Below are 26,261 nucleotides of genomic sequence, written 5' to 3'. Positions count from 1 at the left end.
GGCGATAATGAGGCGCTTGTGGGTGACGGGGCTCAGATTGTGTTGATTCTGTTTTGCTTCAGCTTTGTTTTCCCTCTTCTGTTGTTAATTCTCATTCGGTTTGGCTTCGTTCTGTTTTGCCTTAATACTCTGATTCGCACATTTTCAGCACATCTATATCATAAATTAGTGAGACATCTACACAACCAAAATCAAAACGCATTCCTCATGATTGCGGCTGTCCATCCTATCTCTTCTTTACCAAGATCTCAGGGTCTAGCGAGACTTGGAAATCGAATAGATGCGAGAAGGTGTTTCAGTGTTAGGGAGGCTCACCCTGTCACACAGTCGTCGAGCCGTGTGGATAAATCAAACGAAGTTCGAGGGAAGATGCTCAAATTCCGAGTCAAAAAGAAACTTCAACGCGATGATATTGTAAGAATCTAAAGCCGTGGGTATATGTCCATATTTAAAGCGCCTCCTAGCAGTCTGATCAGTCTCCAGTCATATCCGAAGAGCGCAAGACTCACCTCACCCTTATATACTTTCATTCCCCCAACACTGCATACGCCCAATTCGCCCTCTCCTTCCATTTTACCCTCAGCGAGTTGGAAATCGCCCGATCACCCCGAACTAACAGGCGGAATAATCGCGACCTCATCCCCCTCCCCAATCACTACACTCCCATCCGACCCCTCAACATCACCTTCGACATCAACATACTCATCTCCCAAACTCACACTACAACTGGCGAGCACCTTCTCTTTGATCCCCGGGTACAGCGCCTCGAGTGTGTTGAAGAGAGAGGAGAGTGGGAGCGGCGCGGGGAGGCGTTCGGTGTTCTTCCCCGTGTAGGTGGATGCACTGGCGAAGTAGTGGATTTGGAATGTTGGGGACATTTCTATGTTCCCTCTTTTTTCTCTTTTGAGCCGGTTGTGGTTTAGGCGAGGGAACAGGATGGATGAGGGTTGGTTTGTTTGCTGCGTTGCTGAGGTCGAGGTTCGTTCGAGTTGAAGATAGCGGGAAGTGGGGAAAGTGGTTGTGGTGCAGAGTGGCCTTATCTAGATAGCGCAACGGTCCAGCAATGCGATTTCTAACTTACTGTATACGGTTTGGTTGAATTTAGAGATTAAATGAGATGAAATTGCATGGTATCTATCGACCCTCAACAAGCGCTCTGAACGCATTCACTAAATCCCGACGAAGATCCTCCCAGTTCTCCAGGCCAATGCTCACCCGCAGCAACCGACGGTCCACAGTCTTATCAGACATCGTCCGCCATTCAATCAGCGACTCCACACCTCCGAGACTAGTAGCATGCTGGAAGAATGCGAGCTTGCTTGGGAGTTTGCGAGCGTAATCCTCCTCCTTCATCGTGATAGAAAAGACAGGCCCAAACCCGTTGGGCATCTGCTTCAACAGCCAGGACTCGTCATCTTTCTGTAGACTCGAGTGAAAAACCTGTTCGAGAGCCTTTTGAGTCGCATCTTCGTCGCTGCCCGGAGCCGCGTTCGGCGCATGCAGTGCGTCGTGAAGCCACGATACCAGATTCGTCGCGTTTTGGCTCAGTCGTTGCACCCGAACCTCCAGGGTTCGCAAGCTCCGAACTCCGAGCCAGCTCTCCATGTTGCCCATTACACTTCCCAAGAAGACTCTGTCTTTAAATAGTTGTTGCGCCCAGTCTTTGTTCTGTGTCGCAAGCACTCCACAAAGGACATCGCTGTGTCCGCCAAAGTATTTGGATCCCGAATGCATCACGAGATCCGCGCCCCATTGGAAGGGATCTTGAAGGGGAGGTGGAGCAAAGGTTCCATCGACAATAAGGTACGCTCCTCGAGAGTGCGCCTTTTTGGCGTAGGTCTCAATGTTGAACGACGTGCCCTCGGGGTTCACAGGAGTTTCCAAGTGAATAACATCTCCAGCCTGCAACTCTTCCGCGGGACAATCCAGAGGCAACTTTTGCATGCCGGTCAGGCGGCTGAACAAGTCGATGACTCCATGACATCCATGGTAGCCATTGCCGATCGAGATCCGACGAGGGTTCAACAATGTAAGGGCCGCATGAAATGCCGACAGTCCAGAAGAGTAGCTAATAGCCTGGCCATTGAGAAGCGCTGAGAGAACAGTTTCGAAACGGGTAAAGTTGGGAGCAGTTAGGCGCGAATATACGTGTGACGTTTTATCCTCGTCATTGTACTAAGAGTGCAGGTTAGTGTCTGCCAGTAAGGGGATAGCAATCTGGTTGGTGACTCACCCCGCTCAGGTCGGCTATCGGCGTCAACTTGTCCGGGTCGTCCGAGTAGCGAAAAGTAGTCGCAACGTGCAGTGGAGGGGCGACGTCTGCAACGACATTGAGTGCATCATCTGCATGCAGAGACCGCGTTGAGGCGCCGATTTCCTGATCAGTGGGTAACATTGCGAGCGGAGGGGAGAATGGAAGATGAGGAATGGGAGAAGAGGGGTTCGGGTTCGTTAATGAGGGGTACACGTGACTCGGGCGGGTCAAGAGTGGGTTGATTGCGTGACGAAAACCAGAGTATCCGAGTCGACTCCAAGACTGAGAAGACAATGTGATGGTGGTCTACCGCCGCAGCGAGCCCATCCTAGATGGTTCACGTATTGACCCGGGAACGGCCGCCTGGAAGTTGCTCCGATCTACGACCATTAGTGTCTAGCGCCAGATTTATTATGATCCATTGGATACTTACCAGCTTCCGAGTCAAATGCGATGGCGATATCGTCATGCTCGCTGGGATAGTCGGGCATGTCCAAGCAGACAAAGCCGGATGCTGGATCATCGTCGGTCTTGGGCAGGGCGAATTTGGCGTCCACGATGCGGACACAGAATTTCCCTGATCGGTTGAAGCCCTCCAGAGTGTCGGTACTCTTCAGCACAAAGTTCAGACACCTTCCATGACTAAAGTCGTTGAGGAAGGCAAGTAGCTGCACCACCTTATCCTGGCGAACAATCTGAATCCGAGCCATGGTCGACTCCCATTTCTTTGTGATCGGAACCACCATTCGGCGGCGGGAAATCATGAATGAAGAAGCGACACTACATGATTAGTATGCGTTCAGAAGTCAGAGAAACTACGGCGTACCTATCAAAGAGCACTTTGAATCCTGTGACAGCTCTCTCGAAATCATGTAGACCTTTCAAGGACGCAAAATCAAATTTGCGAACCATTGGTTTAACCATGGCCGTTTGAAGGAACTCCGTTAGCTTTTCAGGCATTTCCGGAGTGATCAGGTTCTCGGCAGCTGAGACAGTCAGATCTTGCTGCACTGGTCTGTACAAGCTGAGTCCTGTCCGGTTATTGACATCCAAGCCTAGTCTAAGCTCCCCAGGTCCTATAGTTTGTCAGTAACCTTGTCCATGGATTCCAGGTGAGTTGGTAACCTACCAAGGTTAAGGCGGTCGGTCACGGAACCCCAATCAGAAGCGACGAAGGCTCGCAGATGTTCCGAGAGGATAGTGGGCCCATATCCATGGTCGACAAAGTCATGCTCTTGGTCAATAACACTTACGGTTCCTGCAGGGAACTGGAGGTGCTGTTTAGGTGGTTGGCCGGACGATCGATCAAATGGTTGTTCAATGGTGTATGCCCGGATTGGAACGTCGATCACCTTCTGTTCCCTCTGTTTAGGCAACATGGCAAGGAGCAGTGAGTGAAGGGTCGTCCGTTCCCGGACTTCTTGGAATGTCATTAGCATAGACCGCGTTCGACCATCCTCCGTCACTTTGAGAACAAGCGCCGGTGCGCCGTTCTCGCCTCGCAGCAGGCCAAAGACGATAGGGGCTCCATGACCCAAAAGATGGCGTACGCTGCTAAGGGTCTTTACTTTTGGTGTTGTTAAGATGGTGATTCGGAAGCCTCGATGTGCGCTTCTAGTGCCGGTGCCCTCTGTGACTGTGACAGAGCGCTCAAACAGCCGTAGACGACATCGCTCAATGGGCTCTGCGGGGAAAGCTTTTGGAGTACCCGGGTCCATGTACTGGAACTGCTTTAATGTGCATTCATAAACCACAGATTCACCAGCCTCTGGCTGCAAACTTGCTTCTGTCTTGAGGGTATATTGAACGATATTCCAGAGCATCTTGAAATCATCTTCCTTGAACATGACATCTAGCTCAAAGCCTCGGGGTAGCTTGACCCTCATGGAATGCGACCGGACCTGCCAATCAACTTGATCCCATGTTGGTCCCTTTTTTTTATCGGACTGAATCATAACATTGACCAAATCGCTCTGGCTCGTAATAGCCGCGAAGACATACCAGTCAACACGGTCGCGAATGATTGATAAGGCGCAAGGCATAGAAAACTGCTGTCCGTCGTCCTCGCTTGAGCTCACGGAAACCTCAACAAACATACTTCCATAGCTAAAGTAGCGGCTGGTGTCACCAAGAGGCATCGTCTGTACAAAGGTCGGTCCTTTTCCGGAGTTGTCCAGCAACATAGATCGTGATGTGGCTCCGGAAAGAACAGCTGACACATCAGGGGCGAAGAAGGGGTATCTGACCCAAACACTCGTGTCAGCCTCAGCATCAGGAGGAATGTCCAAAAGGATATTGTTTCGCTTGATCGAGACGGAGAGTGATCGAAGGTGGCTCATTACTGATTGATGGACTCCGAGGAGGTCCTCGAGTTGTTTGTCACCAGTTGTACTGACCACGGCAATAAGCGCGTCGATGCTCATTGCGCCGTACCGAGTCAGATCCCCATGCTGGGGAACGATGTTCTCAAGGATCCACAATGCCTTTGCGAGATCAATCACAGCTTGCTTTGCGCTCCCTGCTGAAGACGGGCGTGAGTTTGGTCGCGCGCCAGAGCTAGACGGCCTTGAGCGCGCATACGCCTCCAAGCGCTTCTTTCCGCGCATGAACCACCAAACCGCGGCCCTCACCCATTCCGCAAGGGAAGTTTCCATGAGCGGTTTGACACTTTCGGCCGAAATTTGTATAAGAGCGTCGTATTGTGCTGCATATTCCTTGAACTCGGCAAACGCCGTCTCGCCGAATTGACTCGCGATAGAGCGTAGCGAGTACTTGGGTGGTTGAGGGCTGGTAGATTTACTGCGTGCACCCTGACTAGATGGGCGGAGTAAATCATCACTAACAGCATCGTTCGCTGGTTGCGGTTTCGGAGGCGACATTGTTCGCATATTACCGCCAGGCGCTAAGCCAGATGGAACAAAATCGTCGGTGGTGGTGCGCGTCAACTGAGGGCTCGGAGGGGTGCGAAGCGGACTCGGTGGAGCAGCAGGTTCCGGTTCCGAGATAGGGGGAGTGTCATACATTGAACTTGGGCTCTCCGGGCTCCTCTCGTTCGAAGGTGAAGTCGGTTCCGTGTACCTGTGTTGCAGGGCACGGCCTTCTTCAACCTCCATCTTTGCGCGTACTCGCTGAGCGAGTGAATCTGATCCAGGAGACGCTCTGAAAGATAATCGAGAGCCGCTTTCACCGAGACTTAGAGTCATCAAGAAATCTGAATCTTGGGCACTTTGTACGAGCAGCGGTGTCCGGTTTGACGGATCACCACCTGCTTTGGTACGGTCTCGCTCGCTGAAAGAAGTGTCTAGTCGAAGGTGAGGAGATGCAACCTGAGCGCTGTCACTATCATTAAGCCGACTCGAGCTCTGGCTATGGCTACGAGTCCGGTTGCGCGATATCTCTATCGTAGGTGCCTCGGATTCGTCCCCACCTTCTCCAATACAATCAGGTGCCCCGTCGGCGAACTTGACCCTCAACCCTTTGTTCTTCCGTGGCTTTGTGGGCATTTTCGGGATATTGACTGGGGGGTAAGAGTCAGTAGCTGGAGACGGGTTGGAGACCGGTGATAGGTTTGTAGGTTCTTGTGAAGACGGCCACTGGCGGGGTATATCCAGGCGGGGAGGTGGTGCTTGCAAGTCCCTTTGCGGCGGAGCTGCCGTATGGCGTCCATGGGAGACGGACATGGAGCGAACAGGACCCAGGAAATCCGCCACCTGCTGGTCCGCAGTAAACTTGGGCTTGTCCCTCGAAAACAGCTTATCCCTCCAATGGGGCTTTTTGACTGTCGGCTTCCGCTCAGTGCCCCTGTATGAAAAATGATCTTCCGTAGACATGGTGGCTGAGATCAAAGTGAATTTATTTGTCAAATGGTGTTGAAACCGCTATAGCGCATCGCAGGTGTGCGCAGGAGATAAGGCAGCAAGACCCCTCACAGAGTTTCTTGGCCCTCTTCGGAATCCTGCCCGCTCAATAACACTGTAGAGCGAAAGTATTGAACGGCTGTATAGGACGCGTTGGCTTTGGATGAGTGTCGAATATGGGTACTTGGTAAGAACGAGGACTCGTCGATGGCGAGGAACGACGTAGTGTAAGCAGCGTCGGCCAACAGGGAGGGAGGTGGGGAGAGCGGCAGAGAGAGTTATTATCGGGATATCGAAACCCCTAGCGTTAGCTGTATGAGCGGAAGGCTGGCTTTGGGCTGCAGGACTGCGAAGGAAAGGAAGGAAATGGACTAGTAGTGGAGGATAAGCTCCAAGGCCGCGCAGTGTTCTTAACTCTTCGCAAGAGGTAAAGTCGTGCTTCCAGCAGGAGTGATTGCTGCGCGTTGTCTGGTGTGGAGTCAGGGACGAGCGATCTACCGCGACCAATTATTCAATGACCATTCAGGAACAAGAGGACGGACGGGAAGTTTGCGAAGAAGGGGGCATTTGCGCAAGCTCAAAGGGGAGAGGGCGGGTTTTAGGAGGTACCTGAAAAGCGACTAAGCTGATAAACAAACTCCCCAGATTCGAATGAGGGACAGTCGAAGAGCCCGGTGGGGATCCACGAGAGTACTTGGTGGACAAGAACGAAGGATTTGCCTGAGCTGAGCCAGCAGCCGTGAACTCGCCTGGATTTGAACAAGTAACAGTGCGCCCCTGTCGAGATAAGTAATAAAAGATAGCAATCGAAGAGAACGACGTTCAAGAGGAGGATGGGAAGAATCCCCAGGAAAGTAGGTGGGCGAAAGAGGTGGAATGGAGACGACAAGCCCGTGCGACGAAGCCTCTCCCCCGACCGAGGGCGCTTTGGTCCGGAAGTCAACCGCCCAAGGATTCCTCAAGTCTCAAACGCCACCTTACAACCACCAAACCTCGTTCTCCTCTTTATGGGCTTCGCTAGGCACAACGCTGCTGTCAGGTCTTGTGCCTTTGATTGTTTTCAAACCTCAATTCGCAGGTTATCCGCTCAAAACTCGAGTGCTCATCATGTCACGTGGTCTAATTGAATGTGCATCTTCCTGCAATAATAATACCTCAGACATAACGCCCTTTGTTTTATTAATCTCGGAGAGCCTAAATATAAAAGTGTCTCCTTTCAAGCTCCTGTGATTGATGCAATTTCACTGTTGGAGTCTTCAATTTCGTCGCCGCTAGTTCTCTGTAAAATGCGACGGATTCGAAGTGAAAAGCCTCGGAAGGCTGACCACTGACCGGAAGCGCTAAGCGGTTTCAGCAGATGAACTGACGCCCGCCAACGGCGATTCACCCCGCATATTCCTGTTGGTTGTTTTATCTAGCAACGTCCACATTAACGGCGTCCTCTGGTACCTCAATTGCTGGAGAAGCCGCAAAACGGTGAGGCAAACAACGTTGGAATTTTCCGAGAGAACTCGGTATCACCTCGCGCGCAGAAAGGCTGAAACTGACGTGGACTCGTGAGAGGGACCCAAAGAACAAATGAAACCCCTGTGCATTAGCGCCAAAACAGTTATCTTAGGAACAGATCAGACAGTCTCTCGACCAATTATCAATGAAAGGAATCACCCCACTGCCACAGCCCGTCTGTGCGATCCATTGGGCGGCGTCCACAAGTCAAGCCCTCCCGTCACTCTGAAACTGGTCGATGCCCCGTCTCAGACAACGTCGTCCCTTTCTTCATCCTTTTTCAGGCAGACGCGCCTGCCCAGTGGGCCTCGCTAGCCCTCGTCGAACCTTGGCTCTCATGTGGGTTTTCCATGAACCGAACCATATCTTCTCCTTTCTCCGAGTCTCAGTTTCTCAGGGGTGATGATGAAGGCTGTGCAATTTCAAAGCTCTTCAAGACATTGTTGCGCCACAGGCGTATTGGCTGAGAGTGGAAGAACTCAGCCACATCTTGGAAAGAATGTTGACACTTGACAGAACAGGGGCAATCATAGAGTTCACATCACAACTTCGAAATAGCTGACAAGGCGTATCATCAGGGCTGCTCGGTACGTCACATGGGGAGGGCAATGCTCAGCCTGAATCAACCCAAGCTGCGCAAGTCTACACTGTTAGATTTTCGAGCACGCAGGAACCTATCATCAAAAGGTCGAGGAACGATGTTCATCCGCTGAGCAGAGAGTAGAGATGCTCTCATGTCTCTCAGCCACAAAAAGGCTGAGTCGAACGTCAACCAAGAACAATTTGACATAGCGCTCAGCCGGAATGCAGGTGCAACAAAAGTAGCACCCGTTTGGGTGCCCGGACCTGAAGTCCTGGACGCCTTAATATGAATGAATCGGCCAGGATTATTATACTCATGTACAGCTCCGCGATAGTCTCCTCCTCTGGAGTCAGAAAAAGCATGGTGCTGGCCAAGAACCTCGGCTTCCCTAATCCATCGATCCCGGGCACATACTTCACCAGCACAAGCATGCGTCGGTAGCTTACATTGTTATTCATCTACCCAGAGCCCCTGTTACTGTGGAGCATCTCAATATCTGCACGAGCCTGAGAAGAATCATGCGTTATTTATCTTCCTCTGGAGTCTGGAGTAGTATGGAGTAGTGAGTACGTACTCCGTACTGCGTGCGAGAACCCACCTGGCGATCGCTGCGGTTGTCACAATTTTGATGATTGGTGGCGAGCAGCAATTAGTTTAATATTGTATAGACACCTCAAAAATAAAGAACGAGGAAACTTGTGCGCTTGGAGTGGATGTCTTATGACGTCGCTGCCTTTTCCGATGATCCTAGATCGTCGAACAAAATGAGGCCTCCACATGTCAGTAGGATACATCTACAACCCTACGCGGTCATTTTATGGTTTGATCAAAATCCTGCTGGAGCACTCTCTATGCAGACAAGACGAATAATACATCTCCAAGTGCCTCGTAAAAATGATGTACAATCGAGCGTCTTTTGTGCTCATCTGATATCTTGGCGGCTGTTTTGGCCAATATGGGATTGGAGTACAATGCCTAAATGAGGCTGTTCGGTATCAATTTGATATATATCGTTGCTTAACCTCGCAAATATACGTGAATCATGTTCGGATTGAATTATGGAAGTACTCATCTCATTTTACTCAAGACAGTCGGACGCTTTCTACTTCGGTCACGATAGCGAAGCACGGGTCCGAGATATATATATCCAGGTTTACACTTGAGTGCGCGAGCCTTGCTCGAATATGCAATGTGCCTCGTATTCGTCCTCCTGCATGGGAACGCCTTTCTTATCCTTACGTCGCCGTGGTCCTATGAGTAATAGCAATTGGACCAGGACTGTCGCCCAGCACGACTGGTGGGAGCTGTTCTGAAACAATGGCTGAGGTGGAATCCAACCACGACTGAGCTTATTACTGAACGAGGTACTCGATCTTTTCCAGATGAGGGACGATCCACGTTGGGACGCCTGGAGATCTTGGTATGAGTATGGAGTCTTATTATTCTTTCTCCGTACTCCAAGCCCGACGCTCAAATATTAGGGGTATTGTTGATTCCACTGATCACCAAGCATATACCACAGGGCTCGAATTACCGTTGATCCGGTAGCGCATCACGAGATGCTTAGTATTCAAATCCTCTTGGGCTAATATAATACTGAGTCACCTGGGCTGAAACTTGGCAATTTCTCGGATGGTTGAAGCGGGGTATCGAATGACAGCTCACTGGTTCGAGATCGAGGCATCGGACAATATCTGGAAGTTCTCGGCCGTCGGTCAAGCCAGAGGTAGGATAGCTCGGTGGCTGGCTGGCTGACTGCTGGTTCGAAGACCGAGGAACAAGATGGAAACAAGCGCATCCGGATCAGCAAGGTTTTTGAGAACTGAGACACGAGTGGGTTCAATTGAGAGGCCTGGGAAGAGGAGGCTCATATATATTTAGGTCCACGGCGTTGATGTGTGCCGGCCCAAACTGGTTAGCGTTTCCAAGATTAGAAGACTGGCTGGACATCACCGCCCCAGTCGGCACCAGCAAAGTGAGCAAACATGCTGCGCAGCATCCTCCGCCCAGTTTTCGCATTCCAACTCTCCCATCCAACTTTTTTCGACCAGTTTCCCTTACCAATAATGTCTCTCAGGGCTCCAATCTAGCGCGTCTAGATGTGAAGCTGCTCCAGCTTTCCTGCACCAGCGCCCGGTGTTTATCCTGCCGCCGACCGAGCCTCTCCCCACCGTTTTCGAAAACAATACCTGCTGCGCCTCCCTACCTCCCCCGAGATCTGGAAGAGGGCGTCAACAACCTTTGACCTCGATCCCCCGAAGAGAATTATTTCGAATTGGACAGTGGCTTGGGAATTTTTTTCCAGGTGTTGGTTTTGGGTCGCCGCCTGAGGATTGCGGATACGAGCTTATCAGGCAGCCGTCGTGGATCAAAACTCGAACAGTGGAAGACTCTTGGCCCGGGCAACGTGGATTGAAACCTTTCGACAGGGCTGACCTCCCCAAGGGGGTCATCCCATATAGACAAGATCACGATGGTTCTGGATCGCGACCCCAGGCGACTCGATAAATGGCCTGTCGCTCTACCCCAACCACCCCGATCAGAGCAACCCTTCGGACGGTCTCATCAACGACATCGAAAATGGCACAGTACCTTTCGGCGACGGCCACGGAAAGCTGCCCCGTTCGGAAACGGGGTAGCATGCCTTCTGGCGGTACTCCTGACTTTTCTGTCCTCGGCCCATGCGGCTCTGCTGGAATTCGACAATTGTTTGGCCAAGACCATTGTTGACTCGAACCCGCAACAACTGCAGTTTGTTCCGCTCAATGTGTCCGTCAACTTCGACCTGTCGGATCCACTGTATCCTCTCGATGTCACAGTTTATGGAAACGTGACTGGAACTGCGGACAGAAGCGCGGACTACCCGGCTCCTAGCGATCCCCAATGGAACGATAGCAATTCAACGACTGGAAAAATTGAGGACCTAGACGTTGCTAATAACAATTACTCGACTCTCATAGCCTCTATTCAGGTCGTCAGCTTTAAGCCTTATTCGGAGGCCTCCCGCTTCTGCGATTCAGTTACTCAAGGGGATTGTCCGTTGGGGCCGGTTTTTGATGCCAATACGTGAGTCTCTTGACGTCTCACTTCGGTGTTCCTAGCTAGACTCGAAGTTGGGCTAACTTATTTATGCTTAGGTCCGATCTTACCACGCTGCGGGCTTTCTCAATTCGCCATGATATGGTCTCTTCCTACCGTTTCTCCTCTCTCTACACTACTCTTAAAGTTATATCCGGCGACGCAGCCGCAGATAGACTTGGTTGCATATCTCTCAGCATAACGCCTGATCTAGGCTCAACCGTCAAGGGTGCTCTAGCCTACGTTCCCCTCGCGATTCTCATTCTGGTGGGATTGGCGACAGTTTCCGCTGCAATGTATAGTCCATGGGGGACCACAGATCCGTTTAGATGGACCAGCAATTATGGCCGCGACGAAGACGTTTTGCGGCTGGTGACTCCAGGCTTTGGAGACTGCCTTCAGTATATACAGTTCATCGTTCTTACCGGTGCACTGTCTCTGAACTACCCTGGTTATTACCAGCCAGTAGTCAGTCAGGCTGCTTGGTCGTCTCTCATGTTCAACCAGAGCTTCTTTGGATCTGAACAGAACCCCGTGGTAGACGGTGTATACGCCGTGAACGGTTCACGGGGGTTGGACAGATTAGAAAAATACGTCGGCATGGATGGAGCACGCGATGTCTGGCCGGCAGCGATGGTTTGGCTGCTGTCTATCCTGGGCATCGTCACGCTTTTGATCCAGCTAGCATTTGCGTTCCGCTGGGTTTACCGTGAACTGGCAAATGTTCCGGAAGAGGACCTCCGAGCCAAAAACATGCCTTTCACTATCGGCAATGTTATCCGAATTGTCTATAACTTCTTCTTCTTGCCGCTAATCTCGCTTTCATTTTTTCAACTAATTGTCGCCGGCGAGTCCCCAGCATACAGTGTGGGCCTGGCCGGTGTTGTCATATTCATATTAATATGCTTCTCCATTTGGATTGTTCGTTTGATCATTACAACAAATCCGGTTTCCTGCCTTTTCGACGATTTACCAACCGTGCTCTTGTATGGCCCGTTGTACAACACTTTCTGTGATGATGCGGCTTCATATGCTTCCATCCCAATCTTCATCTCTTTCACCCGCGGTGTTGCGATTGGCGCACTCCAAACATCGGGAATTGCCCAGATTGTCGTCCTGGCAATATGCGAGGTGGTGTCGGTTCTTACCATTCTTGCCTTCCGCCCCTTCACCTCTCCATCCTCTATGAATCTATATCACATATGTTTCTCGCTCATACGATTCCTGACAATACTGCTGAGCATCGTCTTCGTTCCTTCCCTCGGAGTTTCGCAAGCCGCCCGAGCTTGGATTGGCTATGTGATCCTATTACTCCATGGCCTGGTCTTGGTTTTTGGATTCTTCCTAAATGCTCTGCAGACGCTAATTGAAGTTGTGGCCCATCTCCTTGGGGCGGGCGGCAATGAGGCCGGCGCTACGCGTGGTGGTCTTGTCAAAGTTTTCGGTATGCGCCAACTGTCACGGCGCCTTCCAAGACGAGATGTCGTCACCCGACAAAGCATGGCATCCGATGCAGCTATGCTGGCGCATACCGATGACCGTCTCTCGTCTCAGTTCGACGGGTCCCGGCCTAGGAGCCTCTCAGGCAGCTCGGCCTTGCTATTGAACCGAGCAACGGCAAGCGAAAGCAAGGGCAGTGGAATCTATGAATTTGGAAGCGCGTATGATAGATCTCATAGTCGAGCCAACAGCGCTGGTCTTTATACACCAACTACCCCGGGCGGGTTCCAAGGGTCTGGTTACCATACCACAGGAAGCAATTCACCCAAAATTGGTCCAGTTTTCTCCATACAACCACAAGATCCTTATTATCGACCACCCCGACCCCGTAAGAGGATGTCGGAACGAGGCTATTCAGATGATTCCGGCAGGCGCCGCTCGTCCAATCTTTATCGAGATATCAATTTCGCGGACGCAGATGATGACATTATCGAAGGGCCCTCGGTATCTAGGAGGGGGACGCCTATCCCGGCGTATATCCCCGCACCGAAAGACGACCTGGATCTTGACGACCCAAGGAAGTCGAGAAAAGATTACGCGGTGCGAGAAGTGGATTTCTACTATCGTGTCCGGGGCCCTCCGCTTTCACACACGGGCACACGAAAACTCAAGACGGGTCCTGCAGATCCTACTGGGCCGGTCTCGTCTGCCACCGGATTCTTCCGTAATCTACTTCGTGGCAAAACGAAAGAAAAGGGCAAAGGATTTGAGGTTGTTCGAAGCGCCAGGGCTCCTCCACAAAGGCTTCCTCCTGCTGGCGAAGAATTCAATGAGCCGTACTCGGATGAACCTGGCAACCAGGCAACCGCTGAGGCTGAAGATCGCCCGCAGCAGGATTCAGACCGCAGCGATGACAATCAGCCAGGGGAGACCGAGATTAGCTTGCCTGCCATTGATTCCGGCGGCACGATCGAGCTTCCGAGCCGCGTAGGATCTCGCCGAAGCACTACAACACTCCCGCCGGTCCCAAAGACGCCACCACCACGTTCAAGCAAAAGACGTGGATCTCAGAGCACTCCCCCAAAAGAACAGCATGAAAGCCCCAACACCTCCCTGAGCCTTCCTGGACAGTCCAGCGGAACTGCCCGATTGCCATTCAGCGCGAACAGCTCTCCCTCCCGGGATCGGAATCATTCACTTGTTTCTACTAGCGCATCGACGGCATCCAGCCACCCACAGGCGAACGAGAGAACAGGCCGATCCCGCATCGAGCGCCCCTCAAGTGTGGGCTATGTTGCCCAGCACCGTACGCGAGACAATATCCACCAGCCTCTTACTGATGAGCCATCGTTCACGGAAAGTGCCGCAGAGCTTGTGAATGAACTCTCCCGTGAAGGAAGCCGTACATGATTCCTCCAAGCACCCTCATGGTACACATGATACGCACTTGAGGCGTTTCCTTTTGATATGTATGTTGATTTGGCAGCGTATTGGATTTCCATATTCCTTCATCTATGTGTTGATATCCATGTGACGAATCTCCTTGTCTTTTTTCCTCAAAAGAAGCGATATCCCAGTCTCCTGCTGTAATCGATCCTCGTGGCGTGTATGTCTTTATGTGCTGAGTGTATATGTTCGAAGCTGCCTCTCGTATATTCGTATGAGAAATATAATATTTCTAATGCTATCCCTGGGATGACGTGGCTATTTCTTTCTGCCACACTAAAGAATTCAGATGAAAGAGCAGAGTAATGGGGTGGGAGCATCACGAGGCTTATGCACGCGGGATATATGCAAGTAAGCAGCAACGGTACAAGTTGAAGGACGGGCAAGGTGGACGGGAAAGAGATAAGGCTGAGGCTCCGCGAGGTCGGGCGCATCCAATCATCCAGAAACTGGCACTGAGTGACCTGAGGAGCTGAGAGGGTCAGGTTCTCACATTACTACATTTCTCGGAGAAGCAGTCGGTAGTTTTGCCATATCATCCCTCAGATTTCCCGACTTCGCGCAGGCAACTCTTTGGTTTGTTTTCTTTGACTAGGCCCCGCGGCGAATTTTCGGGCACAGTGCAGTGGCGGTGATAAGACCAGGCACCTCAGGCTGTTTCAGGCCCTGTGTTGCTTCCAGCGTCTTCTGTCCGACCTGCAATCTGCCTTTATTGCCCTGCTCAACTTCTGCCTCGCATCATCTTGTTCCTTTCGGTTTCCTCTTTCTAGCGTGGTGTTTCTCTGGTCTCGCGGTCGCTGGGTGACTGTCACGAGACTATCTATCCCGCCTGGTCCAACTCCTCTTATCGGCTCGACAACCAACGCAACGACGACCTCCCCCTCAATTATTCTTATCCCTCTCATCTTTCTCCCTCGTACCGGTCCTAAGTCCCCGCCCTACCTCTCTTTCTTGCCTCTCTACCGTTGTTGCGATTATCCGCTGCCAGCGCTTCTGTCCGACCTTCCCTCAACCCTGGAACCGCCGCGCCGCCCAGTCAATGACCATCCGGTTTGCAAGCGACGGAGATTGATCTCCCCGCGAGGAAGAACCTCATCCTTGAGCTCTACCTTGAACCATTCACCTAGTTTTATGTCGTCGTTCTCGGATTCCGCACACTCCGCCAACCGCCCACATACGAACCCTAGCCCCGGCTTCAGATTCCATGCGAGCTCGGACAATTTGAGGAGACGCGAGGCTGGCCCTGTATCAGACCCACGACTTGAAAGAAGGAGGTCTACAGTTTCTGGACCTGATCGGAAGAGAAGACTAGTCAATCCGGAGGTTGCTGCTGGGACGAGGTATGTTAGACCCTCGGCAATAGTGTCAAGCAGCAGCAGCAGAGCGGAAATGGATAGCAGGCCTATCCAAAGTTCATCATCTCAGTTGCAGCCGGAAACTCCCAGACCCGGTTCCTCCTACGAAACCGCCATCGATATATCCTCATCACCCCCGGAACCGCCGACGCTCGACCGCCGACGGAGCTCCTTATCGCGCAGGGATAGTCAGTATGGTGCTGATTCTACACGGCCGCGATGGCAACCGGACTCGGAGGTGACGGAATGCCCAATTTGCGGGGCGGCGTTTAGCTTTTGGTACAGAAAACATCATTGCCGGAAGTGTGGCCGCGTCGTATGTGCGTCATGTTCTCCCCATAGGATTACGATTCCGAGGCAGTACATCGTTCATCCGCCGACTGCTATCCACCCGAGCGCCTCTGCGCTAGCCCACCGAGCAACGCAGATGATTAGTCTAGAGGGAGACGAACCGACACAATCGCCAGTGGCTTTCAATCCAGCTCTTGGAGGTGGCGAAGAAGTGAGGCTCTGTAATCCCTGTGTCCCCGATCCGAATCCTGAACCGCCTCATGGATACCCTCCTGTACGAGCGCCTGGTGAGCTGGGATCCGGTGCAGGATGGGTGCGGCATCGGTCGTATCATTCAATGTCAAATCCATCGAGACAGCACCCGTTTACCCCAATTGTAAGTTTTGTATTCACTCCCGTGATCCCGATCGGACGCTTACAATCTGTCAATTCAGCCCGACGTTTTCACATCTAGGCCCACTCGTAGGACTGTGGGATCAAGCGACTACCCTGCCTTTACTGGGTTCGGTGGTCCGCACGCTCCGTCCCTTCAAGGACGGCCAATAAGCTATGGTTCAATGTCGAGTTCTCGCATGCCTCCTCTGAACCCAGGTAGACACTCATTCCATTATCCCTACGGAGCAGTGTCAGGCTCTCACCCCGAGCCGTCGGGGTCGTCAATGAGCGTCCCTCGTGTGTCGCGGGGCTCACACTCGCGACCTTCCCGGCCTGTGGACGAATGCGATGCCTGCCCGATATGCGACAATCCACTCCCCCCTATTGGGGTAAACGGGAACGAAGACGCCCGAGAAGCACACATTCGAGGTTGCATTGAGAACCACGGACGGCCCGCGAGTGGGAGCCCGGTCTCCCCATCTCCTGTTCCCGTTCGAATGCTGGCCTTTACGGCGACGGAGAAAGATTGCATCGGACAGGATGGTACAGAGCAAGAGTGCACCATCTGTATGGAAGAGTACGAAGTGGGTCAGTCCCTGGTGCGCCTCGAGTGCTTATGCAAATTCCACAAGAGGTGTATCGTGGAGTGGTTTGAGCGAAAGAAAGAGTGCCCTGTGCACAAGACCTCTTAGAACACCCGTTGGCGCTCCCTGTTTCCCGCCCGCATTCGTGTTTCGTCCTTATCCGCGCACTGTCCATCCTAAGCATCACTCTCCCCCTCGTCTATTGGCTAGTTGGAGTATATATGATCCCCCCTCTACGTTCTAGCCGGCGTTTGTTTTTGACCACTTCAGACACCCCCTGACTTGTATGCGTTGGCGTTTGTTTCACATGGGCGTGGCATATTCTGGTATCTGATGGTTTTCACTATGCTCAAAGTTAGTGATAAATTCGAATTCAATAAGGAAGACCTAGTAGATACTCATCTAGATGATGCTCTAAGCCTTCTTCGTAGGCAGATAGCCTGGGGCCAGAGCGTTTGATTGGCTGGTTGCGGCGAAGCTCCATCTCGACTTTCAGGTCCTTCGTGTACTGACTCAACCTCGTTTCTTCCTGCTGATTTTTCATCTAAGGGCCTAGAGTCCGTCGATAATAGAAGATGTCATGATTTAAAGCAAGATTCTTCGATTTTCCCTCCCTTTTCATCGACAGGGCCCTGTTTTATCGGATCCTCCACACGGTCGGTGATCGGGACCCAAAAATACCGTGCCCTTGGCTGAAGCAGCGACGCCTCGACCAGCCCACCGCAGAGAGATTATTAATTGCTTGGGGACTCGCTGATGACAGCTTGGTATGCTAAACTCCCCTTCGAAGCTTACCTTTGGCCCCCTGCTACCGCCTCGTCGCGACGATGGTGAAGCTGACATCCGCCACCCACTATGTTAGAGTCCCCGCAATCGATGGAGATTGATCCACGACTGCACGCTGGGAGGGAGCACAGCTCTTCGGACACCGCGGAATCTGGTAAGCAACGCCATCATTACTCCCGGGATTCCTCCCCCCGTAGCTCCACAAAGCACAGTAAGCTAATGTTCGCCTTTTACGGCATAAAGTCTCCGATTATCCAGAGCAGCCCCCTTCTCAGTCCGCGCGTCCGCAGCCCTCCTCGACCGTCGTTCCGAACCCGTACGAGTCACAGAACCCCCTCCATACCTCCCCGCATCTCGATTCCGCCGACCCGAATGATCCATACTCCGATTTGAAACGGCCACGCGCCTGTGAAGCCTGCCGACAGCTCAAAGTCCGCTGCGAGCCCGACCTCAACAACCCCGAGGACCCGTGCAAGCGGTGTGCCAAAGCTGGGAGGTCATGCATCGTCACACAGCCCACGCGGAAGCGACAGAAGAAGACGGATAGCCGGGTTGCGGAGTTGGAGCGCAAAATCGATGCTTTGACGGCGACGCTACAGACTTCGAAGCAGGTTGATGCCCTTCTGCCGTCGAATAGCAATGCGCAACCTACAACTTCGCGAGATGACCATGTCGGACGGCGGTGGTTGGTTTCAGGGCAGACTGCGACGAACCGCTCTCTACCCACGCCGACGAGTCAGGGGAGCAAGCGGAATTTCAGCGGAGAAATCAGGGACTCGCGGGAAACCGCCAGCCTTTCGACGCCATCACAAGCTAGCAACCCCAGCCCGGCCGCGGAGCAAACACACGATGCCGGTGCCAGACAGTGGCAAACTTCTTCGTTTTCTGCCGCAACACCTGGCAGCAGCAGAGAGACCAACAAGGGTCCTGATATCATAGAGAGAGGTCTTGTAAGCCATGCGCTCGCCCAGGACTCGTTTACACGCTACGTGGATCATATGGCGGGTCAAATCCCTCTGGTGGTCTTCCCGCCTGGGACACTAATGAACGAGATCCGGAAGGAGAAACCTATTTTGTTCCATGCCATCGTTGCTGTTTCCATCGGCCGGTTTGAGCCAAGCGCGCAGACTCCGCTACTTCAGGAGCTGTACAAGACCGTTGCGGAGCGGGTGATTGTGAAAGGCGAAAAGTCGCTTGATCTCGTGCAAGCCCTTATTGTGTCGTGCTTGTTCTACACTCCACCCGAGAACTTTGAAGAGATCAAGTTTTATCAGCTAGCACAACTGGCTGTGGCTGTGGGTATGGACATAGGGATGAATCGGAAAGCTTCAGGGAAGCTGAAACCGTTCAATCTTCTCCGTGAAGTGATCAAGAACTCACCCACTGCGGATCCTGATTCTCCAGAGTCGAGACGTACCTGGCTTGGCTGTTATTTTATTTCTGTTCAGTAAGTTTTGGCCGCTATGTGAGACATGCATTATCTAACCTGATTAGGACTTCGAGCGCTTTGAGACGCCCAATTCTGGTACGATGGCTTCCATATATGGATGAATGTGTTGAAATTCTGGAAAACTCACCCGATGCCCTACCTTCTGACAAGTACGTCATACACTGGGCCAAGCTGGCGCGCATCATTGAAGAAATCAGTGCAAGATTCTTTCTGGATGATCTCGGTGTTCAGTCATTCTACGAACCGCATTCCCAATTCACCCTGAAGGCGTTCGAGCGACAGCTGGAACAATGGAAGACAGAGGCTTTCAATAACCACAACACAGCTCTCATGATACAAGCGGAAGCCATCGTCAACGTCTACCTTCATGAACATTCAATGGCTCTGGAAAACCCAGATGAGTACGGAAAAGAGACAGAGGTAGACATTGGTAGTCCTCATATGACGGCTCGTATAAGCGCTCTCAGCTCCACGCTCTCATCTATCCACCGATCCATCGATGCAATCTGCTCCGTCCCCGTCAGGGAGCTTATTAACATACCTACAGTAAGCCTGGCGCGGACGGCTTTTGCTATCGTCGCCTTGATCAAGCTCTACTCAATCGTGACAGCACCGGGTTCTTATATCGGGCAGGTGATAGAGCCCAACAACCTGCAAGTCGACTGCTACCTAGATAAGGTGATCGCCCACTACACAGCTGCAGGGAGTCTTTCAGGCGGAGTCACTCCAGCCAAGTTTTCTACAGTCTTGTCTATGCTGAGGGATTGGTTCAAGTCGCGCAAAGACCAGCATGGGGTGCTGAAGGATTCCCTTGAGACTTCTACAAAGGGAGATGTGGTCACGGCGCTCAAAGCAGCCACGGGCCAGGTACGGAACACACTTACTACTTGTAGCTTTCCATTCAATGTACTGATCCACAACAGCAAAACCAGGCCACGAATGCAGCCGGCCCCACTCCACTCCACGTCCTCAGCGCAGTCGCCACAAACGATCCTAAGAACCAATCCTCACAGCAACAACAACATTCATACTCACACGCCGGGTACCCCACAGACCCAAACGTCTCCCAACAACACCAATCGCCCTCAGACCTCATCCAGTCCCTCCCACCCTGCATCGGAATCAACCCCTCCGCCTGCCCACCACCCGCCACAACAACCTCCTCCGACCCAAAAACTACCGACTCCTGGACCCCCTACGCCTCCCAACGCCAATTCTACCCAACAACAACAGCAACATCCCCCTTCGGCACAACCGCTTCCCCAAACCAGAACCAACCCGCCTCCGCACCCGCGCCGGGCTACCCAGATCTCACCGGGAGTACATCCGGCGGCGGTGGGATGATGATGCCCTCGACCCCCGGCGTGTTCGCTCCCGAGTTCGGTATCCAGATGAATTATACGGATCCGAACCTCTTCGCGTTTTATGAGTGGTTGGGCGATGGCGTGTCGAATTTCCCCGTCCCGCCTGAAGGGACAGGGTTCTTTTGAGGGGGGGTTGGTTGATATATAATGATATATACATAATCTCCTCTCTATGAGTGTAACGATAGTATTTTCGGCCTATAGCTTTGTCTAGAACTATAGGCCCTTGTATACGCGTCCATCTTGAACAGCGGACGCGAGAAAAACTGTTACCAAATACATCTCCGCTTATTGAGCTGGTCTCATTGAGTTTTCAAGTTTTCTGTTATCTGGATCTACAGCTGAGGGTGAGCGAGGCGTATTTCTCTATCAAGTGATTATGATGCTGTAGTTCGTGTGAGTATATATACAGATTAGATCTCTATTATCGATACAAAGGAACTTCATTTTATATAACTGAGCCAGCTAAGGCGACCTTCTCAAAAGTATCCTCGAGCATTGTAGGCAAAGGACGCCTATATATATCAGGCTTGAGGTTGGAGTATCTCAATTCTCCTCTAGAAGGTGCCTGGTCCGCCGAGATTGAGGAATCATTCCTCTGTGGATAGAGCCACTGAACCCTTTCGAGGCGTACCATATGGCAACCAACCGTTGGCTGACATTCTAGGGTAGGCCAGCTCTACTAGATAGAAGGTGGGTGACTCGGAGACATCGAGCGACGTCCCTCAACATTTCCAAAATTCGGCCACAATCGCTCGACTGACTCGAGATGCAGACGACTCTGCAAGTTTGTAGGTTGCCCTTCGTTTGCTAACAGTCTCGTTCCATGCAAGTAGCATACTGGACGCGAAACATTCTGTTGGTGCAAGTCGTTCATCAACATCAGGTTGCAGTAAGGTGCCACTCCCGACTAAGCCTCTGAGCTACAAAGCCCCACGGCCATCCATTCTCCGTTTCTGTCTTGCGAAGCAGGTCTAGAAGAACTCGTTGCGCGAGGGGTTCGCGGACCCAATATCCACAGGCAGATAGTGCGTGGCATGCCATGACGCGGGCAGAGGCGTCGCCGTCGCTTGAGAGGGCGATGCCGAACAGAGTGCTTAGGTTTTGTGTTATGTAGTCCTGGGATTTCGGAAGTTAGTAACACCATTGTTGTTGCTGGTTTTGATAGCAAGGTACTCAGCGGGACGATGATGACGAACCTCCATTCTATCGGTGTCCTGAGTGTGACTAGGATCATGGCGCGCATGCGGATCGCGCAGTTCCTGCTCTTGTATCAGGACCTTTGCCATGCATATATGCTGCATTGCGGTAGCTGATACCAATCGTTGGGTTAGCGGAAGCCAGAAGTTTTCAAAATGAAAAGGCTTACCGTATAACGACTTGGTATACCAAATGACAGGATACGGCCTGCCTATTCTCGAGTCGGCAAGCGAAAAGTGCAAGGGCCGAAAGCCATCTGGTTTGCGAGTCTCCCACATCTCAATCTTTTGCTTCAAGAGTCTTCCATTCGCAGAACGCACATTAGGGTCGTGGACACCGTAGCAGTGGTTTATAGTCTCCGCTAGAAGCCACATGGCTTGATGTGCCCAGTCGCGGTCCGTTTGATTTGTGCGGTGACTCCATAAGAGTTGCAGTCTTTCGCCGAATGGGCTCAGCGTTAGACGCAGAGGCTTCTGGGATGTCAGCCCGAATTGAATATCCTGCATCACAAAAACCCAGAATGCTGCCTCTGCGAGACCCCCGGACACAGCGCAGTCGACTTGAGAGCTTATGTACACTGACCCGGCGAGGAGATGGCGTTGTGAGTCGTTTGATGGAGCGTGCGCTATTACTGTTAGCTTTCGAATGTAGCACTTGGATTTGCTCGACGTACACGACAGCTGCTCAAAGAAGCGCAGTATCACTGTGGATGCTAGAAGAATCTCGAGTCCTATCTTTGACTCCCAGTTTCCCAGACCGGGGAGAAGTATAGCAATGCATTTTTCATGATATTCATCCGCGGTATTCGGAGGGACGAGGTTCGTGGTGTGGGAAAGGTGGCGCGCCGCGGTGGCCAAACATGCGTAGAGCAACAGAGGGTATGAGGGCGCACGCTCGACCACATCTATCGAGAATTGTCTTTCGTAGTCGCAGGAATCAAGCTAAACGTCATGCGTTAGCTCGTTGTTGACTATGAAGAAGCGGGGTATGTTACCCAAGGGCCTAGTGTCTTCTGGAAATGTCGCAGAAGGAAAGCTTCGTTGAAGTCGCCCAAGCTTGGGTATTCGCGAGGCGACCTTGGTGATATGAGCGAGTCCATTGAGTATGCGCGCGAATGGATGTTGCTTGACGGTCTGGGATTGACTGGGGCGATCGCCTGGGTTGGGGACGCAATGGACGGTAGGGTAGAAGTTGAAGTATTAGTAAACCGATCCCGGTGAGCTCCTCTCGGGGCAGTTGGAGACGGCTCAGCAGAAACGACGTAGTACTCGGAGGCTATCTGTTCTGTCTCGTCCTCGAAGAACACTGGAGGAGCGTTAGCCCTGGAACCTCCCCCGACGCTTGGGAATCGAACGTTGAGAGCAAGCAAGGTACACACATTCAGACGGCAAGACGGCCCATTCCTGGTCATCCGGAAAAGTTAGATCTGTTTCTCCGTAGCGAGGCGGTCCTCTAGATCGCATAGATGGATTCTGGCCGTGACGGAATGTGATCTCCTCCGGCCTGGCTGGCGCGGGAATACACTGTCGTCCAGATCGCTGGCAGCGCAGACACTCGGTCCCAGTCTTATCACCTGTATAGCGGCGGTTAAGCAGTGATCTCACTGGGCTGGGAGGCTCTCAAGGCAGGACTGACATTTAAGGTGGCGTTGGCGACAGGTGAGGCTGGCGGGTTGGAAAGCAAAATTAGAGTCAACGGCGCACAGACAAGGCATGCCTATCAGGCGGGAGACACTCACCATCCCCTCATTACGTTATCGGCAATTCAGTCTTTGGCTGATGATGAGAAGAGCCATGGACGGGGAGAAACAACAATGCTGGGCGAAGCAACCATTGACAGTTAAGAGGGAATGCAAAAGAAGCAACACCATTTCTGAAACACAGTAAAAAGAACCAGAGAGCTGAGAGGAAGATAACGCGGAGGGGAGAGGTCTGAAGAATGAGAGGCACTAAGGATGTACTCGGTAGATGCAGCTAGACGCATTGTGACAGTGATTGCGATGGGCGGAACAACAGTCCAACGGCTCAACTGTGGATGAACGGTTCATGCAAAGTGGAGCCGTCGAATTGGCACCGGTAGCCCAAGGATCAAGAAGAGAAGGACGCCAAACCTGGGACAGCAAGAGGACGAGAGCGGGGAGGGAGATCGTTGCCTGTGACAGAACTGCCGCCGAACCAGCTCTCTCGCCGTTTCAGGGGCTGATGCTCTGTTTAATTTGGGTTCGCGTCCACATGGTATCTTGTCAGGAATGAGGATAATCGCAGTGGAAATGAAGCCTAATTCCATCCCCACTGCAATAAGGGTAAAAAACGGGGTTCCTCGATCGCGTCTCGCAACCGCATGGCGATTGGCACGCCAATGTCCGATCACTGCCCAAACAAGGCAATCCTCACGCCTTAAGATGGAAAACCCACCCAGGCGGCCAGGCCGGAGCTTTTCTTGGTTCTGTCACCGGAGCTTCTCAGGAGGATTTCGGCACAGCGCGCACCCTGCTGCTGATTTAAGTTTGGCCCGTCAGAATTGTATGCAGAGTGATTGTGAATTGTCCGTGGTTTGTGCTTGATCACAGAATCATCTGATTCTGGACGTGTTGTGACTAACTCGGGCTCTTCTTGCAATCCCTCTGTCGAAGAAGCCGTGGGATATCTTGGACTCTGGAGTCTGGACCGCGCCTTCTGTTTCCTTTCCAACACAGCGCGCCGTTGGCGGGTCGAAGAAGCTCGCAGATCATCAGCCAGAAATGACATATTTAGATACCAGTCATTTGGTGCATGCCCTCAAGTGGAGATATCCAAGAGTGGCTGAAACTAGCATTCAAGCATTTGCCGGCGAGTTGGGCGTTGGACATCTGGTATTTTCCACTTGGTGCGAAACAGCCTTTGGTCTGTATAGATTAGTCCTACGAGTCATCCATACCGCGTCAAAGAATGGCTTGGTGGCACCACAATAAACTGGACACCGTTGAGCTTCTACTATGGCATTGTCTCAAAAACAAATACATTGTAGATGAAGGATAGTGTCCCGCTAGATGGGTTGAAAGCAAACACTAGGCCAGAGCACGAAGCCGCCAAAAACCAGGCTCTTTCTAGACCTAGACCCTAGATCCGCAATATACAGTCCATAGGGTTGAGTTCCAAGATAAAACCCTTCGCGCGTCGAGAGTAACAACTACTACACTATACCCAGTATCATTACGGGATAGCTTCATGAATGTCATTCCGTCCTGTTTTTTCAACGCTCCTCTACATATAACTACTAGTACCCACACCTCAAACGCCTCGACAGTAGGTTAACTCTAATTATCTCCGAGAGTTCAGAGACGCATTGCAGGGCTATCTAACCACCACTACTCCAGCACGTTTCTCTTTCCTCTTTGCGGCGATTTTGGGTTCGGTTCATGTTTCCTAGGTTCAGCCATCAGCAGAGAAAACTTTACCCGCAACTCATGGCGCACGCTATATGGCCAGAGAGAAATAGACTTGTGGCGGAAACGATGTCCGTGGAGGCAAAGGCAGGCATGATAAAAGATTTCAGCAACCTCCTACGCTCTTTGTCTTCCTGCCAGCTGCTTTACTTACACAGTTCCAAACCCCATCGAAAGCTATCAATCTGAGCATACCAAGCACTATCAACATGTTTGACGACTTCCGCGTCCGTGTCCGGGACACGATAACACCGAGTCTTTGGTCTCACAGACGACGAATGGATCTCACTGCTCGCATACTTCACAGGTACGAGGAGTTAGAGTGGCAGTGCAGCGGGAGACATGGCTTCGAGGCGAGTCGGCACGGTTGAGATGCATATTGAAGGATGAGATGAGGCATGGAGAGCCTACGCCAGACCAACTACGCGCATACGCAGACATCCTAAGCGAGAGACAGTTGAATAAACAGGCTTGCAAAAACGCCCTCGACAAGTGGCAGGCAACGGCACAACGGCACACGGCATCAAAGACACTCCTATGTACCGCGGGCTACATTCGACTCGCACGGCTTGTACGAATCGCATCACGGACTATTGGTGGCTTTCAAAATGGCTTCGCCAGCAGTGTGCCAAATCTGGAGGGTGCTGTGGGAGAGCTTGTAAATGTTGTTGGAAGCTTCAAGACATTGAACTCGAGACTTGGGGTGGTCACTGCACGCCTGCATGTGGTTGTCGTCTGGATTGCATGGGCGTTGATAAGCCGATTGAGCAGCTGGAAAGCCGTGGGGAGCGACGCTCTGACCCGGAACATGAATGGAGCGACAAAATGCTGAAAGCATTTGTGTGGCAGCACTGAATTTTTTTTTTCTCACTTGTCTTCTCATTTATCAGCAGTTGAGTCATTGCTACACGAATTCTATTGCTACACGAATGAAGAACTTTTCAAATCCTCGGCACCCATAAGAGCAAAATAGAGAAAAGGCATGTTGTTGGATTTCCTCAATCTTTGATGGCTTTGCCGAAAAAGTAGGTGCTCAGCAGTTGCACAAACTGCAGGCTCGGGTTGCACGCAATTTAAGGTAAACCCGCAACTGAAGGCGCACCATTGGTGAGCTGAGGCAGCAAAATAATGGTACGACGATGACTTGGGAGCTCGAAAACGGGCACCAGCAGAATCTGGAAAAAGCGGCAGAGAATTGAAGGATCGGACCGTGGACGTTATCTCGGAGACGGAACCCCAAAAAGAAAGAGAAGACATCAGCCGAATTA

At 51.9% G+C, this 26,261-nt stretch overlaps 8 protein-coding genes across 8 annotated transcripts; 4 read left to right on the top strand and 4 right to left on the bottom strand.

Annotated features, from left to right (window-relative positions):
- Positions 1 to 602: 602 nt before the first annotated feature.
- BJX68DRAFT_258111 (uncharacterized protein) lies at positions 603 to 6,084 on the bottom strand (the record flags this gene model as incomplete). Its single annotated transcript, XM_071043468.1, has 6 exons — positions 603 to 880; positions 1,182 to 2,175; positions 2,234 to 2,247; positions 2,688 to 3,034; positions 3,081 to 3,330; positions 3,384 to 6,084. 6 exons carry the CDS (start codon positions 6,082 to 6,084, stop codon positions 603 to 605), a joined length of 4,584 nt encoding a protein of 1,527 aa, XP_070894612.1.
- Positions 6,085 to 10,109: 4,025 nt separating this feature from the next.
- Positions 10,110 to 14,507, top strand: BJX68DRAFT_245562 (uncharacterized protein). Its single transcript, XM_071041515.1, has 2 exons — positions 10,110 to 11,266; positions 11,338 to 14,507. Exons 1-2 carry the CDS (start codon positions 10,674 to 10,676, stop codon positions 14,126 to 14,128), a joined length of 3,384 nt encoding a protein of 1,127 aa, XP_070894611.1. The 5' UTR covers positions 10,110 to 10,673; the 3' UTR covers positions 14,129 to 14,507.
- Positions 14,202 to 14,710, bottom strand: BJX68DRAFT_172769 (uncharacterized protein). The gene has a single exon (XM_071037076.1). The coding sequence runs from the start codon at positions 14,596 to 14,598 to the stop codon at positions 14,275 to 14,277; it is 324 nt and encodes a 107-aa protein (XP_070894610.1). The 5' UTR covers positions 14,599 to 14,710; the 3' UTR covers positions 14,202 to 14,274.
- Positions 14,711 to 14,968: 258 nt separating this feature from the next.
- Positions 14,969 to 17,267, top strand: BJX68DRAFT_172705 (phosphatidylinositol-3-phosphate-binding ubiquitin-protein ligase). Its single transcript, XM_071037075.1, has 2 exons — positions 14,969 to 16,186; positions 16,245 to 17,267. Exons 1-2 carry the CDS (start codon positions 15,296 to 15,298, stop codon positions 16,875 to 16,877), a joined length of 1,524 nt encoding a protein of 507 aa, XP_070894609.1. The 5' UTR covers positions 14,969 to 15,295; the 3' UTR covers positions 16,878 to 17,267.
- Positions 17,268 to 17,298: 31 nt separating this feature from the next.
- On the top strand, positions 17,299 to 20,730 carry BJX68DRAFT_245557 (putative C6 transcription factor (War1)). Its single transcript, XM_071041514.1, has 5 exons — positions 17,299 to 17,536; positions 17,632 to 17,709; positions 17,799 to 19,002; positions 19,050 to 19,872; positions 19,929 to 20,730. The coding sequence occupies exons 2-5, from the start codon at positions 17,646 to 17,648 to the stop codon at positions 20,493 to 20,495; spliced, it is 2,658 nt and encodes an 885-aa protein (XP_070894608.1). The 5' UTR covers positions 17,299 to 17,536; positions 17,632 to 17,645; the 3' UTR covers positions 20,496 to 20,730.
- Positions 20,731 to 20,752: 22 nt separating this feature from the next.
- Positions 20,753 to 23,994, bottom strand: BJX68DRAFT_245550 (uncharacterized protein). The gene is made up of 8 exons (XM_071041513.1): positions 23,308 to 23,994; positions 23,205 to 23,233; positions 22,948 to 23,142; positions 22,564 to 22,874; positions 22,243 to 22,510; positions 21,739 to 22,194; positions 21,569 to 21,681; positions 20,753 to 21,488 (listed from the first exon to the last, which is right to left on the bottom strand). The coding sequence occupies exons 1-8, from the start codon at positions 23,316 to 23,318 to the stop codon at positions 21,252 to 21,254; spliced, it is 1,620 nt and encodes a 539-aa protein (XP_070894607.1). The 5' UTR covers positions 23,319 to 23,994; the 3' UTR covers positions 20,753 to 21,251.
- Positions 23,894 to 24,546, bottom strand: BJX68DRAFT_172694 (uncharacterized protein). Its single transcript, XM_071037074.1, has one exon. It carries the CDS (start codon positions 24,314 to 24,316, stop codon positions 23,966 to 23,968), a length of 351 nt encoding a protein of 116 aa, XP_070894606.1. The 5' UTR covers positions 24,317 to 24,546; the 3' UTR covers positions 23,894 to 23,965.
- A 328-nt stretch (positions 24,547 to 24,874) lies between these two features.
- Positions 24,875 to 26,217, top strand: BJX68DRAFT_245544 (uncharacterized protein). The gene has a single exon (XM_071041512.1). It carries the CDS (start codon positions 25,385 to 25,387, stop codon positions 25,823 to 25,825), a length of 441 nt encoding a protein of 146 aa, XP_070894605.1. The 5' UTR covers positions 24,875 to 25,384; the 3' UTR covers positions 25,826 to 26,217.
- The last annotated feature ends 44 nt before the right edge of the window (positions 26,218 to 26,261 follow it).

The sequence above is a fragment of the Aspergillus pseudodeflectus genome (genome assembly GCF_044049435.1).
Source record: "Aspergillus pseudodeflectus strain CBS 756.74 chromosome Unknown BJX68scaffold_57, whole genome shotgun sequence".
Taxonomy (NCBI): Eukaryota; Fungi; Ascomycota; class Eurotiomycetes; order Eurotiales; family Aspergillaceae; genus Aspergillus; species Aspergillus pseudodeflectus.
This window is presented reverse-complemented; position numbering and strand designations above follow the sequence as displayed.

Coding starts and splice junctions, on each gene's coding strand:
- BJX68DRAFT_245550 (XM_071041513.1), bottom strand. Junction 22,511..22,563: donor AGAAGACACTAGGCCCTTGG/GTAACATACCCC, acceptor CATGACGTTTAG/CTTGATTCCTGCGACTACGA. Junction 22,195..22,242: donor CTTCTTTGAGCAGCTGTCGT/GTACGTCGAGCA, acceptor TAACAGTAATAG/CGCACGCTCCATCAAACGAC.
- BJX68DRAFT_245557 (XM_071041514.1), top strand. CDS start 17,646: ATGGAGATTGATCCACGACTGCACGCTGGGAGGGAGCACAGCTCTTCG. Junction 19,003..19,049: donor TGTTATTTTATTTCTGTTCA/GTAAGTTTTGGC, acceptor TAACCTGATTAG/GACTTCGAGCGCTTTGAGAC. Junction 19,873..19,928: donor TCAAAGCAGCCACGGGCCAG/GTACGGAACACA, acceptor GATCCACAACAG/CAAAACCAGGCCACGAATGC.
- BJX68DRAFT_172769 (XM_071037076.1), bottom strand. CDS start 14,598: ATGCGCCCGACCTCGCGGAGCCTCAGCCTTATCTCTTTCCCGTCCACC.
- BJX68DRAFT_172705 (XM_071037075.1), top strand. CDS start 15,296: ATGTCGTCGTTCTCGGATTCCGCACACTCCGCCAACCGCCCACATACG. Junction 16,187..16,244: donor AGCACCCGTTTACCCCAATT/GTAAGTTTTGTA, acceptor CTGTCAATTCAG/CCCGACGTTTTCACATCTAG.
- BJX68DRAFT_245562 (XM_071041515.1), top strand. CDS start 10,674: ATGGTTCTGGATCGCGACCCCAGGCGACTCGATAAATGGCCTGTCGCT. Junction 11,267..11,337: donor CCGGTTTTTGATGCCAATAC/GTGAGTCTCTTG, acceptor ATTTATGCTTAG/GTCCGATCTTACCACGCTGC.
- BJX68DRAFT_172694 (XM_071037074.1), bottom strand. CDS start 24,316: ATGTCATTTCTGGCTGATGATCTGCGAGCTTCTTCGACCCGCCAACGG.
- BJX68DRAFT_245544 (XM_071041512.1), top strand. CDS start 25,385: ATGAGGCATGGAGAGCCTACGCCAGACCAACTACGCGCATACGCAGAC.